At 51.1% G+C, this 12,708-nt stretch overlaps 1 protein-coding gene across 2 annotated transcripts in view; it reads left to right on the top strand.

Annotated features, from left to right (window-relative positions):
* Positions 1 to 12,708, top strand: part of GALNT14 (polypeptide N-acetylgalactosaminyltransferase 14) — a 194,661-nt gene that overhangs the window by 68,490 nt on the left and 113,463 nt on the right. For both annotated transcript variants that reach the window (XM_045011282.1, XM_045011283.1), the window contains exon 2: positions 11,033 to 11,202. In XM_045011282.1, the coding sequence (XP_044867217.1) occupies positions 11,033 to 11,202 (170 nt within the window). The remainder of the gene's footprint in view (positions 1 to 11,032; positions 11,203 to 12,708) is intronic.

Below are 12,708 nucleotides of genomic sequence, written 5' to 3'. Positions count from 1 at the left end.
GTATATACACCCTAGGGATAGTGTATAGGAAAGAAGTGCAGTGAGAACCCTAGTACACTGTGAGGGTTAGATGTCTCAGGATAGGCAGTGGAAGGAAAGCAACCAGGGCGCATACCTTCTAATGTTACAAGTGGCTAAAGCAGGACACAGCACCATTCAGGTTTGGCTCATCTCTCCCGCCGTAGACTGAGATAGAGGAGCAGAGGGACCAAACCTGAGTGACGCTGTGATCCCATGCAACAGGTTGCAACACCACTTGATTTGGGGGTCCTCTCAAGTGGGGGTCCTCAGCCTAACTGCTCTTTGACCAGGACAAGAGGGTTGGGGGTTCAAAGCAGGATAATCCTGGGCCTGTTGGGAGGTCTGAGAGTATATGGCAGGGAATGGAGGCCCTACCTCATGGCTGGCAGGGAGAGAATTAAAAACCTTTAATCTACAGCAGATGGCTCCCCTTGCGGCAGGCATTGCCAAGATTCCCAGCCAAAGGGGAATGAAGAGGGGCTGAGCTGGGGTCTATGGCTGCTTTAGGAACTATAAAAAGGAGCGTGTTGAGTCACTTTCTCTCTCTGAATTTGGACAGATCCTTGGGTCAGACTTACCTTGGGATAAGGGCACATTTGCCTGTGTTTGTTATAGCTGAGTTGGATGCCCATTGCCCTTACGTGTTGGGAGTGGCCCTCTGTAAATAAAACTTGGATTGGTTCTCCTGCATTGGGCCTCGTCAAATGGTGTCGTTAGGCCTGTGATTGAAAAACATCCCAGACTGTACTCCTGCAGATCTCTCCGTATGCTTTTGTGTTGCCACTTCACCTAGTCTGATCGGCTGAGGCAAAGAACTGCTGCCTGGTCTATGGTTTTCACCAGCCTTTACAAAGGGCTTGGATGTCCCTTGAGACATATATAAAACAAGGGTTGGCCTGTACTCCCAGGGTGAAATTTATGCCCCTTCTCTCCTTGAATTAATCTTCTGTTGCCCTAAATGTAGTTGCAATTTGCAGATACCACCTCTGGGGCTATGGTCTTTTTTGATTTAAGCTAAGCAAGGTTGGATGGCAGAGCTCCAAGCAGGGCCGGCTCCAGACCCCAGCGTGCCAAGCGCGTGCGTGGGGCGGCATTTTAACTGGAGGGTGGCAGGCGGGTCCGGTGGACCTTCCGCAGTCATGCCTGCGGGAGGTCCAACGGAGCCGCGGGACGACCGGACCTCCCGCAGGCATGACTGCGGCGGGTGCGCTGGTCCCGCGGCTCGTGTGGACCTCCCACAGGCATGCCTGCGGAAGCTCCACCGTAGGCGCGGGACCAGCGGCACGTCTGCGGGAGGTCCTGCGAAGGCGCGGGACCGGCGCCCAGCAGCGCGAGCGGCGCAGTGCGCCGCCCTGCTTGGGGCAGCGGAATTCGTAGAGCCGCCCCTGGCTCCAAGGAAAACCCAAGGAATCACCCAGAGAGTGGTGGTGATTCAGTCCCTGAGCTCTGTTTATATTTTTCCCAACCTGTTTCTGTTGGGTTGGCATGGCCGCATTTGCAAACACAATGGGCTTGCTTGTCGAATGGAACTAATCTCCAGGATACTGGCTCTCATAGCCCTGGGGCCAATTATAAAAGCCGAATGGCCCAGCAAGGCTCATTATTGCACACAGCACCTTTCTAGGTGAGGAGCAGGCAGGGGAGTGTGCATCAGCTCAGCCCACTGAGCTCTTCCTTACTGTGTGCAGCAACACAGTGGACAAGGCACAGGGGCAGGTTGGGTGACATGAACCTGATCCTCCTGCAGCACCGTTGATCGTTGCATGCAGCACCACACTGAGTAAAGCCCAGCGGCAGGCGAGGCATCTCGAACCAGCTCTGTTCATCACCCCATGCGGCACCATGCTGGGTGACACACGCTGGGTGACATGCTCTTGTAACTGCATCCTTCTCCCTTCCGTGGCAGCCTTGACCTGCCACTTACATAGGGTGACCAGATGTCCCAATTTTATAGGGACAGTCCTGACTTTTGGGTCTTTTTCTTATATAGGCTCCTATTACCCCGCATCCCCTGTCCTGATTTTTCCATGCTTGCTGTCTGGTCACCCTACACTTACAGCACCTGTTACTGAAGCGGTTTCTACCCTTGTGGTGGGAGTGTGTGAATGCAATGGCATGGTGGCTGGCTCACCCATGTGCCCTGGATGGAGATGCTGTGGGTACCTGGCTGCAGCCTGAGCTTCCCAGGGGAAACTGAAGAACCCACAGCTGCATCGGTCTGAGCCACTCACTCTCTGTTCCTCCTCCAGCAATCCCTGCTGCACTGTAATCACACAATTATTATGCCATTAAAATGTCATATTCATAGAAATCCACATAAACAAAGCATTAACAATCTCTGGAAAATTGTAGTCTTTACTGCTAATGACCTGCTCTCTTTGCGCACTCTCCCCCCTTTCTTTTCTGAGCCTTGATTTAAGAGGCAGACAAGGAAGTACATCTCTGTGCTTAGACTCTCAATTCTTAATGTGCTGTCACAGAGAGAGACTTCGCGCTCTCTCTCTTTAGTAGGGCTACAGGTGGTTTGGAGGAGCCCACTTAGCAAGCTGGTAAAGAAGGAAGAGGCTGTTCAGAGTGTGTTCTCAGCTGGGAAAGTGTCAAATATCTGGTGTATCTATTGGGTTACTGGGAACTGGGTGGGCGGAAGCCTGCCCAATGCTAACGGATCCCCCCCCAGCCTAAGGGGAGGATCTACAGGACCTCAGAAACCCACTGATTTCGGGGGACAACTAATAAAAGAACAGGGACAGGAGTGAGGTCAAAGGGTCATAAGAAGGGAGCCTGACGGGGACACCGAGCAGAGAACCCCGGACAGCGCCCACTGCTCCTTGAAGGCGTCAGGGGAGCCAGCGGATGCTGCCCAGAGGAACTCTGCCCGGATACGTGAACGGACTAAGGACCGGAAACAAGCCCCACAGTCACAGGAGTCTCCATTGGCCAACTGCCTCTCCCTGGTCGCGTGGATGGCCATTTTAGCCAGGGCGAGGAGGAGGTTGACCAGGAGGTCCCATGACTATATCTGGTGTAATAAGGTAGATCCCCTTTGAATTGAATTTTGTCTCTAGCCTGCCTGTGGCATTTTCTATTCTCCTTGTAACGTGCCCAGGGGGATGATAGCTCAGGGTTTTGATTGGGGAAAGCAGGTGGGGGTCAGAGAGTGGAAGACTATGCTGATGAGAGCCGGTTCATCCCTGGTGTAACGCCATTGGCTTCTACTAGGGATGAACTCAGCCAATTCTCTTTAGAGTGCACACAGTTTCTCTCCCCACCCCCGCTCCCTTGGCACTATAATTGATTCCGAAGGGCTTATCCAGGTGTGTTATTCCTGACGCATTCGAGTTGTTTGTCAGCTGGTCGCACTCTGATGCTTCTGTGCGAGGACTGGTCTAATGTCTCTTGAATTAATTTTTTGTTTGTGTGGGATGCACCAGACACCACACTTGTTCATTTCTAACAGTGTCTCCTTGCTGCACACCCTTCACTGAAGCAATGCAGGGAAAGAACCTTGCCCTCCCAGCTGAACAGGAAAAGCTACTTGTAGGGGAATATTGGGGTTCAAAAACCTTGAAAGAGTCTCTTTAAAAGTTCTCCACATCCGGTTCTGTTCAGTCCATGTGTAGTGAAGCATTAGAACTCACTGGGTATTTTAAATTATAAATAATAATCTTGAATCCTGAAGGCTCCTAAAGCACATTTTTGCTCAGGTGGTCTGAGCACGGGGATTGGCAGCTGGCAATTGTAGTAGGCTCTTATCCTCTTACGTGGCTCCTACTTAAGCGGGACAAAGATGCATACTCAGCCAGTGTGGGTTCCAGTGCTGTCGGAAGCTCCACCCACAGCCCAAGATTCACTCACTTCTGCTGTCAAAGTGTTGGCACTCAAGGTCGATTGTTCAAATCTTCATAATGAACCTAGTCTAAAGCCCACTGAAGTCAATTTAAAGACTCTGATTGTCTTCAATAGTCTTTGGCTCATGCCTGACATGATCATGACTGTTCTTCTTTCTTTGACCAGCAGTGAAATAGTTACCTTTATTGACATCTAAATTGTCATCAGTAAGTTTCAGAATTAACATTCCATTGATGTATGGCAGTTATTGGCATCCATTCACACCCTGCTCCCATTTCAATAGCTTTCTCCACAATCCTAGAGGCTGGAGGCTGCCTTAAAAAAAGCGTAAGTTCTAATACACAAGGTGGCAGCTACCAAGGACAAATGTTTGCTCACTGTGCTGGTTTCCAGCCCCATGGAATTACTAGAAATCTCACGACTATGACTATTTCATGGTATATCCAGGCTAATATTGATGCCAGTTTGTATAGTCCTGAAAGGCTTTAGATGCAGCTCTTCTAAACTGATCTCAAATTCTGTGAGCTATTCACCCATCTAAAGCACGAAAGCAGAGCTTGCTTTTCACAGCTGGTGAGCCTGATTAACTACTGTAAGTGAATCTTAACAGGCAAGTTCCCTAACAGAGTGGTTTGCCTGGTGCTATTGAGAGGAAGAGAGAAGAACCTATTTCATTAAAGTGGTAGGCTACCCCTCCCCATTTTTTTAAACTAGAGAATGGGGTTTTTTTCTCCCTTTGCTGTAGACTTATTCAATCTCTCAAACTCTTCTGGCAAAAGAAGTGACTGTGTTTCCTATAATTAATACCAAACATTAAACTGCAGCATTGAAAGAGAAATTGCCTAATTGTGAGGAAAAAAAATTAGAATTTATTACCAGAACATGAGAGAAAATGAATGAGACAAAGAGAGAGAGGAGCCCTGCAGAAGATAAATAGAAAGGCAAGTGGAATATTGACTTGATCTTTCTCTAGTGCAGGGTAATTTGGCATCTAAAGTGAGTTAGATCATAATAAATTAAATTTAGGTTTCTGCACATCGGTTAAATAACTCCCAAGACAGAATTCTAGTGTGAGGAAGAGGTGATAATACATGGTGGAAATATAATGAAGATCTTATCCAATAATCCAGAACTGATGTGTGGTCCCTGCATGTGTGATAGGGCTTTTCCTTTCCTTTGTCAGTGGTCCAGGAACAGGTAAATCATCTACCTGCAAGTTGGAGAAGCCGTCTGTCAGTAAAACACTTGGATAGCCTGAATGCTTCCTATACAATGCATCCTTCCTGATAACAAGTGCAGATTTGCTGTCCACAGTGAGCAGGGGCGGCTCTAGGCACCAGCAAAACAAGCTGCTGCCTAGGGCGGCAAAATATAGGGGGCGGCAAAAGGGGCCCCAGCTCATCCTGCCGCTGCGAGCCGAGGAGCGGCCCATCCCCTGCAGCCGGGCAGGGCCGCGCTACCGGCTCCGCTTGGAGGAGAGGGGGGCCCCTTACCGGTAGCGTGGCCCCGCCTGGCTGCAGAAGACGGGCCGCTCCTCCTCCGCTTGTTCCCCGGGTCCTAAACAGCCCGGCAGCAGCTTGGCTGGGGGCGGGGCTGAGCCCCGCCCCGCTCAGAGCTGCGTGGTCAGGGGGCGGGGCTACAAGCTCCGGGCCGAGCAGAGGCAGCTGAGCTCAGCCTGGAGCTTGCAGCCCCGCCCCCTCCCCACGCGGCTCTGAGCGGGGAAGAGCTCAGCCCCGTCCGGAGCCATGCGGCTGCCGCGCGGTGTGCCGGGGGTAAGCTGCCTGGGGTAAGCAGCCGGGGCGGGGGTGGCTAAGGGGCAGGGAGTCCCGGGGGCAGGGAGGGGGCACAGGTTCGGGGGGGGGGCGGTCAGGGGCCAGGGAAGGGGGGTTGGATTGGGGGGGGTCTCAGGGAGGTGTTTGTCAGGCACCCCCTGACCCCATTATTACCCCCCAGGCCCATCCCTGACCCCCAGCTCCAAGTCCAGCCCCTAGGACCTGGGCACCCCCCCGGCCCCATCCCCCTCACAGCCCTGACCCCCAGCTCCAAGCCCAGCCCCTAGGACCTGGGCACCCCCACAGCCCCATCCCCCTCACAGCCCTGACCCCCAGCTCTGAGCCCAGCCCCTCTGATCCAGACACCCCCCTCACCCCATTCCCCCCACAGCCCTGACTCCCAGCTCCGAGCCCAGCCCCTCTGATCCGGGCACCCCCCTGACCCCATTCCCCCCACAGCCCTGACCCCCAGCTCCGAGCCCAGCCCCTCTGAGCTGGGCACCCCCCTGACCCCATTCCCCCCACAGCCCTGACCCCCAGCTCCGAGCCCAGCCCCTCTGATCCAGACACCCCCCTCACCCCATTCCCCCCACAGCCCTGACTCCCAGCTCCGAGCCCAGCCCCTCTGATCCGGACACCCCCCTGACCCCATTCCCCCCACAGCCCTGACCCCTAGCTCTGAGCCCAGCCCCTCTGAGCTGGGCACCCCTGACCCCATCCCCCACTGCCCTGACCCCCAGCTCTGAGCCCAGCCCCTCTGAGCTGGGCACCCCCCTGACCCCATTCCCCCCCACAGCCCTGACCCCCAGCTCCGAGCCCAGCCCCTCTGATCCAGACACCCCCCTCACCCCATTCCCCTCACAGCCCTGACCCCCAGCTCTGAGCCCAGCCCCTCTGATCCGGACACCTCCCTGACCCCATTCCCCCCACAGCCCTGACCCCTAGCTCTGAGCCCAGCCCCTCTGATCCGGACACCCCCGACCCCATCCCCCACTGCCCTGACCCCCAGCTCTGAGCCCAGCTGCTCTGAGGTGGGCACCCTCCGGCTCCATCCCCCCACCCCAGACCCCCCGCTCTGAGGCGAGCCCCTCTGAGCCAGACAACCTCCGACCCCATTTCCTCACAGTCCTGAGCCCAGCCCCTGTGAGCCGGACACCCCCCAGAGCCCAGCTCCCCACCCAGCCCTGCGCAACAGCAGCACCACCTCCAGGCAGTGACAGCCCATTGGCACCAACCATCACCCAGCAACAGCCCATTTTGTAATTGCAAATGTAGACAGACCAGTAAAGCATTTAATGTTTTTAAATAATGTATTTGGTGTATTTTCAAATTATTACAAATTAATTTTCACTAGTTATTTTTTACATTTCCAGATACATGTTACTATAGTATTGCGACTTTTTTTATGGAAGGGGCCCCCAAAATTGCTTTGCCCTGAATCCTCTGGGCGGCCCCTACCCAGTGTGTGTGAGGAGCCGGGGAGGGAGGGAAACGGGGTCCCCTGGAGCCGAGCCCGGGCTGCGATGGTGGCGAGGGGCTCCTGGAGTGTGTGAGGAGGTGAGCGGCCGACTGGGTTCGTCGGTGCTGAGCAGGTAGCCCCGCAGCCGGAGATCCTCGCCTTCCCTCCTGCCAGGGCTGGGCCAGGGCACCGTGAGGCTGAAGAGCAGCAGGTCCAGGGGGCTCTCCAGGTCTTTGGCTGCCAGCATGTCGAGGGTGAGGGCGGTGAGCACGAACTGATCCACCTTGGCCACCAGCAGTGCTGCGAAGCCCAGGGAGGGGGCCGTGTTCTTTGCGCCACCCCGTAGCCGTGCCGCCACCTGGAAGTACTCCCGCTCCGTGCTGCCCAGGAGCTCCACCCGCATGGGGACAGAGTCGCAGCTGGGCCAGGGCTCGGCTGCAGTGTGCTGGTAGCGGATCCCACATTTGGGGGGGAGGCCAGTGCTGGGGCAACAGGGGGTGTGAGTGGGGGGTACTGGTGGGCGGGGGGGGCTCATGTCTGGGGGCGGGGGCAGCCAAAAAAATTTTTGCTTGGGGCGGCAAAAAACCTAGAGCCGGCCCTGATGATAATGACAGGCTGTTAGTCTCCTCAGCTTCCAGGGAGAGGTCAGACAAAAGGCAGAGCCTGCAGCCCTGCCTGTGCGTGGCCTGAGCTTCTGGAAGTGAAGGTGGGCTGGACTATAGTCTTTCTAGTGGCATTTCCTTAAAATGCAGATGGTCATCCTAGATGCACCTCCCAGCAGCAAGTGCCCCAAACTTCATGGGGGAACGTTCCATTTTAATTGCAGGAAGCATTCACTGTCTGATAAACCAGCTCCGCTTCTAGACATTGGATGCCTCCTATCCAAGGATTGGAATCTATAAATGGAAAAGTCCTATTCAGTCATCTACAGTAGTTTGTTACCTTGCCTTGTCTGCTGAGCACACAATCCTAGCTGGAGCACACTCAACCACTGTACCTTCTCACAGGCTAGGCTATTCAGAACTTCAGAGTTTAACGTTGCAGCCTCACCACCTTATGCAAATGGCTGGCGTCCTTGTAATGCTGCAAGTATGAACAGAAGTGCCTAGAACATATGGTTGACGTCACAGCAGTTGCCTAATTGCATTGTCTTGGAACTGCATCTATCCATTATGCCATGTGAACTTGGCAAGCATCAAGCTCAAGCTGGCAGAGACTTGCCCACTACCCACACTCCCTTGCAGCATAATTATTCAAAGATCAAAGGGCCAAGCCACTTAGCCATACTGTACAGGGATAGGTTGCCATTATGCCAAGGTTTTAAAGGGATGCTGTACTGATAAATCTCTCAATGCAGGGCCTGATTCTCCACTGTTCTGCCCTGCATCCACTTGAGCATTGGTGTAAATGAGTACACAAGGTGCAGGGCAATGGAGAATTTGGCCCACACTATATTACTTCTTCTATATAAAGCTGAAAGAAATTTGTAATATTTTGCAGATGGTTTAATTTTTGCTCTTCCCTCACTTGGCTGGTCAGTTTCACTTCCTGTTTATAGTCCATTCTCTTTTCTGGGTCTCCTGTCTAGATCAATAACACTGTTTCATATACATTTTTTTTAAATGACCTGTTTTATGGCCATTTTAAAATGGAAACATTTCTATTCATATTAAGTTTTATGAAACTTTTTTTCAAAAACCCAACTTCAGCTTGGGATCTAAACAGTTGACCTTTTCTTCAACAGAGCTGGAATCTCAGGGTCCTCTCCAACCCTTGTAAATTTCAGGGCTTCAGTGGTTCTGAGATGCAATCAGCTCAGTTTTCCCTGATCTTTCACTGTGCTGGTAAATCATGTTTTACAAGATGCCTTAAAAAAACATAAACTATATTTATTGCACAATATTCTGCACTCCTACCAAGAGCCTACAAACTTTTATGGATAGCCTTCTGCTCATAAACTTCCCGATGGACTGGAGTGGCCTTAACATTTTAATAACTTTCTTTCATTCTTGGTGTCCTGGGATGCCGGACTGATGGTCAGTAAGGTGGACTGTTCTATGATTGTCATCAGAGGCAGCCCAGCTCAAGTAGAGTGGCTATAAGCAGAAAAGCAATTGTAAGAAATGACATTGTGGTGCACCATATTTATTCCCTCTGCTGAATGTGCTGCGTCTGCAAGTTAAAAGATGATTTTTATAACTCTCAGCAACTGTATGCTCACCTTGGGATATGAAAATAAAGTCATGGTCTTCTTGCCTATTGCCGCATGGCTGGTAATAAAGCTTCTGCGATCAGACCAAGCCTGATAATGTGCTTAGATCAGGGTTGGGATAGAATTGAGCTTGCTGCTCTGTTGTTGCATGAGCTTAGTAGGTGCAAGAGGGGAATCGCTTCCTCTGCTTAGTAAATTGACCAGATGGAACCCAAAGGCCAAATTTCTTTCTGCGATAACTCCACTGGTGGAGGTGGACTCAGCTGGAGTTACAGCAGGGTGAATCTGGCCCCCAGGGAACAGAGAGAGTATTCTCCAGGGAGAATAATGGCATTACACCAGTGTAAGGTCAGAATGAGCCTTGATGTCTCTGCCCTGAAGAGTTTACATTCAACAGCCCAGACTCTGATCTCTGTGTCACTGATCAGTAATAACACTGAGGATCACAGAGTTAGGTCCTGATTTACGCTGGTGTCACAGAAATCAGAATTTGGCCCAACAGGGTGAGCAACAGTAAGAAATATTGGGAGTGCTCCGGAGGGAGGACAAGAAATAAAGCCGTCTTTGGTTAAAACCATAGAGGTCTTGAGGGACCTGGGAATCTTTGTGCTTTGAAGCAGTGCTGTGCCTTTGGAGGTGGCCTGTGTTCCCTTAAATTTCACTCCAACGGCCTTGCAGCATGAGAAGGGACATTCCAGGGGAATCTCGATCCAGCCCTTTTTGCTTAAACTGATGTATGGGATACAGGCTGTTCATTTGCAAGAGCCGTCACTTTCCCCTCCCCCGTCCTATTAACATGGAAAATGTGCTGTCCAATGTGAATAAAATCAATTATGGGATAAAAATCGCCTGTTTCAAAAGCTTCATTTTGTGCCATTAGCAGGGGAGAGCGGCTGTGAGATGGAGTAACAAAAAAAAGATCAATTATTCGATAAGATCACAATTTTCTTTGGTGCTGAAATTACTGTACATGTTTGAATCGCTCTGTATTACACGTAGGCTGAGATCAAAGAGGTGGTGCTGCTGTAACGATGTGATCTTATCGAGTGCACCTTGCGTTCGCCACCCCAGAGCCGGCCCAGAGCCATTGTGTGCTGCTTAATGAAAGGACACTTTGACTCTTGTACAGGGGGCGAGCAACATCGTAGCCCTGCGGCTCCTCTATACCTGAGCAAACAGTGGGGATGATTCATCCCCAAATGTCTTGCTTTGCAGGACCCCCGGCTGTCCGGAATAATGTGGAGGCAGGGGAGTTAGTCCAGGTGAGCAGGCAGGGTTTCACCAAGCCAGTGAGCAGGCAGTGTTTCACAGATGTTGCACCAAGCCATTTGAAAGGAAGTGCAGATTGAGCCCAAATGCCCTTGCAGGCGGTTGAATATTTGACAGATGTGAGAAGACATTAAAACATAAAATATAATTTAGCCAAGCGAGTCACGGCTGTTGGATAGTGCTGAGGTTCGCCTGAGCAGTTGGCCGCCAAAGGGCAGTGCTAAGCGTCCCCCGTGGTCGTGTCCTTTTAATCTGTAGCAGGCCAGATCCTCAGCTGATGTAAATCAGTGCAACTCCATTGACTTCAACTACTATCTGTGAGTGGGCGCGAGAGACCACATGTGCTGAGGAGCTGCTAAGCATTTGCTGGGTGTCACTGCACTCTACCCAGAGACACCTGTGACGTGCAGGCCTCCATGTTCTGATGGGGTTCAATGTTTGTGTGTGCAGGGCTCAGATGTCGACTGGGATGACCTCTGGGATCAGTTTGAAGAGAGAAGGTACCTGAGTGCCCGGAAATGGAAGGGTGGAGAGGACCCATACCGCCTCTATGCCTTTAACCAGCGGGAGAGCGAGAGGATTCCCAGTGACCGTGCCATCCGCGACACCAGGCATTACAGGTTCTTGCATCCTTCCCATCCTCTTCCTTGATCAGGCAGCACTAGTCAAAAAGGGACATGATTGGCCCTTCCTTAAAGGTGTGCACTGGAGACAAAAAACCTACACTTGGGGGAAATTAATGGGCCAGAGACGTGGCACACTGTGTTCTTGGATTGAGAACCTACCTAGGGGATATCTTTGTTTTCAAAGAGACCCGGATGAGATAAGACATATTGACTTAAAAATAATTTCATTACGTGCATTACTAATATCACCTCAGACAACTAATTGAAACAGCTTTTGTGCTGTTTGATATGTTGTTTGCATTTCACCAGGGCAGGGAAGCTAGACCGGTCAATTTTACTTCTTGTTTATAGTCCGTTTCTACTCCTGGTTTTCTTGTGCAAACACAATAATGCTGTTTTAGTTTTTTTCCCAAATTGGAAGGGGATGTTTAAATCCTCAAAAATCCCTACTGATTGCACTGAAATTTTAAAAAGAATGTTTCTTGATTTTCATGCTGACCTCCAAAAGCATGAGATTGGCTTAAAATAAATGCTGAGTGCTTTTTATTTCCCTTCTGGCTTCTGCTCCTTTAGGGTGCATTCAAGTCCTGTTTTCAAGCTTTTCTCTGCAACCATTAGGGTTAGAAACTTTACTTTTTAAAAGTGAAAGCAGATATTGCCTCCTAATCATGTGCCTCCTGAAGCCAGGGCTTTCAGAGAAGCACCAAATATCATGAGACTGGCAATAAAATCCTGGGAGCTAGCAACTGTGTGATTTCATTCTATTTCTATGATGCTTGTGACCTCTCCCACTTTATTCAATATAAACCAAACCTAAGGGATAGGCCTAAATTTATTGAGTGCCCCTTTCATTAGTTTTTGGGTGCTTGTGTTGAATCAACAGTAAAGTCACTGATCCACCCACAAATGAAAAGGAAGGGGTCTGATTTGGTCTGTATTTTCTTAGGATGAGACTTACCCCTTGTGTTTGTCTAGTCTCATATATGACGCTGACATCCTATCCTCTGAAAACTTCACCTGCTCAGGAGGGTGAATGCCACTGGATTCCATTCAGATTCTCAAGGAAAAAAAGGCTTCACCTTCCTCCAAGGCAGGCAGAATGTTGAGTGAACAGGACCGTGTGTGTGTGTGTGAATTTTGAGTGAACAGGAGTGTGTGTGTGTGTGTGTGTGTGTGTGTGTGTGTGTGTAAGCATACCACCAGCACTGATCCCCTCTGGCCCTAGGAGATCTCGTGCTGCGGAGGAAACAAATCAGATGACGTGCCAAGTGCAGCACAGCTGCTCGCTATTTTGTTCAGCAGGGCAAGGGTTAATACAGGGAGGAAGGGATCATTGCAGAGTGAAAGTGGAGGCGTTGCAGTGGGGGGAGAAATATGAGAACTTATCCGGCTAGTTCTCCATCAGCCAAAGGAAAGGGCTCCTGAGTGACACACTCAAAGAAACTCACTCTGCTTTGGAGGGCCGTTTGGATGGTGCTTTGCAGGTGGATTTGGGCCATC

This window comes from Mauremys mutica, chromosome 3 (genome assembly GCF_020497125.1).
Source record: "Mauremys mutica isolate MM-2020 ecotype Southern chromosome 3, ASM2049712v1, whole genome shotgun sequence".
NCBI classification, from domain to species: Eukaryota; Metazoa; Chordata; order Testudines; family Geoemydidae; genus Mauremys; species Mauremys mutica.
This window is presented reverse-complemented; position numbering and strand designations above follow the sequence as displayed.